This window comes from Apaloderma vittatum, unplaced genomic scaffold (genome assembly GCF_000703405.1).
Source record: "Apaloderma vittatum isolate BGI_N311 unplaced genomic scaffold, ASM70340v1 scaffold20061, whole genome shotgun sequence".
Lineage (NCBI taxonomy): Eukaryota > Metazoa > Chordata > Aves > Trogoniformes > Trogonidae > Apaloderma > Apaloderma vittatum.
In genome coordinates, this window is record NW_009701003.1 from 1 (window position 1) to 1,737 (window position 1,737).

At 56.1% G+C, this 1,737-nt stretch overlaps 1 protein-coding gene across 1 annotated transcript in view; it reads right to left on the minus strand.

Annotated features, from left to right (window-relative positions):
* Window positions 1-215: 215 nt before the first annotated feature.
* The window catches only part of LOC104281112 (C-type natriuretic peptide 2-like), a 1,759-nt gene continuing 237 nt past the window's right edge, over window positions 216-1,737 (minus strand). Inside the window, exon 2 of the mRNA XM_009878989.1 lies at window positions 216-488. Within this exon, the coding sequence (XP_009877291.1) occupies window positions 216-488 (273 nt within the window). The remainder of the gene's footprint in view (window positions 489-1,737) is intronic.

Consider the following 1,737-nt stretch of genomic DNA (forward strand, 5'->3'; position numbering starts at 1 on the left):
GCCCCCAGCAAAACCCCAGTAGCACGAGGGGTCCCACGTCCCAGCCTTTGCCCTGGCTGCAGGGAGGTGGTGGCCTGACAGCCTGCCCCGCTGCCCCCATCCCTTTGCTCCTGGTCCTCCCCGCCATGCGTGCTCTCAAATCTCCCCTTGCTTCTTCCCTATGCACTCGTTCGGGCATTCACTGCTGGCCCTCTCACCTCGGAGCCCCTCCAAGGCTAACACCCCAAACCACTGAAGGTCCCGATCCGGTCCAGTTTCAGCCCAAAGCAGCCCCTGGGCACGGCCTTCCAGGCCCAATCTCCAGGCAGTGCCCACTTGCGACCGGCGAGGGTCTTGCGCCAGAGAGAGGGACGGGCAGCTCTAGCCCCAGACGGGAGGAAGGGGAGGGTGGAAGAGAGCAACTGAGGGCCAAAGCTGGACCCCTCCTTTGTGTCTTCTTCGGCCAGCGTGGACTCAGGCTCCAGCGGCAGCAACTGAGAAAGGAGCATCTGGGATAAAAAGAGAGGAGAGGGGAGGGAGAGTGGTCGCCTTTGCTCCTGGCAGTAAGCCTTGTACCGCCTTGTACCTCACTGCCCACACCTTCCAACCTCTAACATTCTGTAATTCCTCAGGGCTCGGGCAGGACAGGAAATGGTGCCCGCACACAGGCTCTGTGCCTGTGACATTGCATCCAGACACAGGGACGGGCTGGACAAGCCGCTCCGGCAGTCTAGAATGATTTTGCTGTCCAAAGGAGCAGGCAGGCAGCTGCTAATAGCCTTTGCCTGCGCACAGATTGCCTTACTCTTGTCAAACCATGTATCTCCCCTCCCTGTACTTAGAATGCTTCTTCAGTCCTTGTTCCTTTTGCTGATGCTGAGCACCTCTGTGCCCAGGCTGCCATATGTCGCTTCCCCCCCCCCCCCCCGAAAATGAACCTGCCTCAAAATACCTGCTAAAGATGAGGGGGAGGCAGGAGCAGAACAGGTGTGAGGAACAGGGACTCCCCTATCTGCTGGGAAACCTCAAGGTTGTCTGTCCAGGTGGTCTCATGCTGACCATACACCCCAGGCACTGCCGGCAGCCTCCAGCTGCAGGGAGACAAGGGTCAGGGGGTGCGTGGCACGGCTGCGCAGGGAAGCAGCGTGCAGTAACTGTTCCACATCTGTCCCTCATGTGGATGCTGAGCTAAGGCTGAAGATGCCTTTGTGCAGCTCTTTTCCGTAGGGAGTTAATTGAAGCGGACACAGGCATCTTCAGCGAGGAGTGAAAGCAGTGAGTCATAGCAGGAACAATCTTGTGATTTTAGTTCACATCCTAACTACTTCCCTGTAGCTTTCTCAGGGTTACGTGAAGGCAAGGTATTTGGGCTCAGGTTAGGTTCTGGGTAGATTCAGAAGTATTATTGCTGTAACTGACCTTAAAGAGGGGCTACTGGGGGGTACTACTGAGCTTAGGAGTGAAAATCCTGGCCTAATAGGATGCACCTTCCCTCTGAAAAATCAGAACAAAGCACTGAACTTGATGAGGGACACGACTGCAGTTTCTGGCAGCTGCTGACATAGGGCAGAATTAGGCAGGACCAGTCTCTTCATGGTGAAAAGCCTGCAAAGGCGGGAGAGGTAGAGTCCTACAGGAAGCCTGCCCCAGACCAGAGAGTGCTAAAAAGCTCGTCTGTCTGCTGTCTTGTAATGCTGGTGCTCCTCAGGAGCTGGACTAGAAAGACAGAGTCCCCCTGGAGCTGAAGCTGTTGTATTA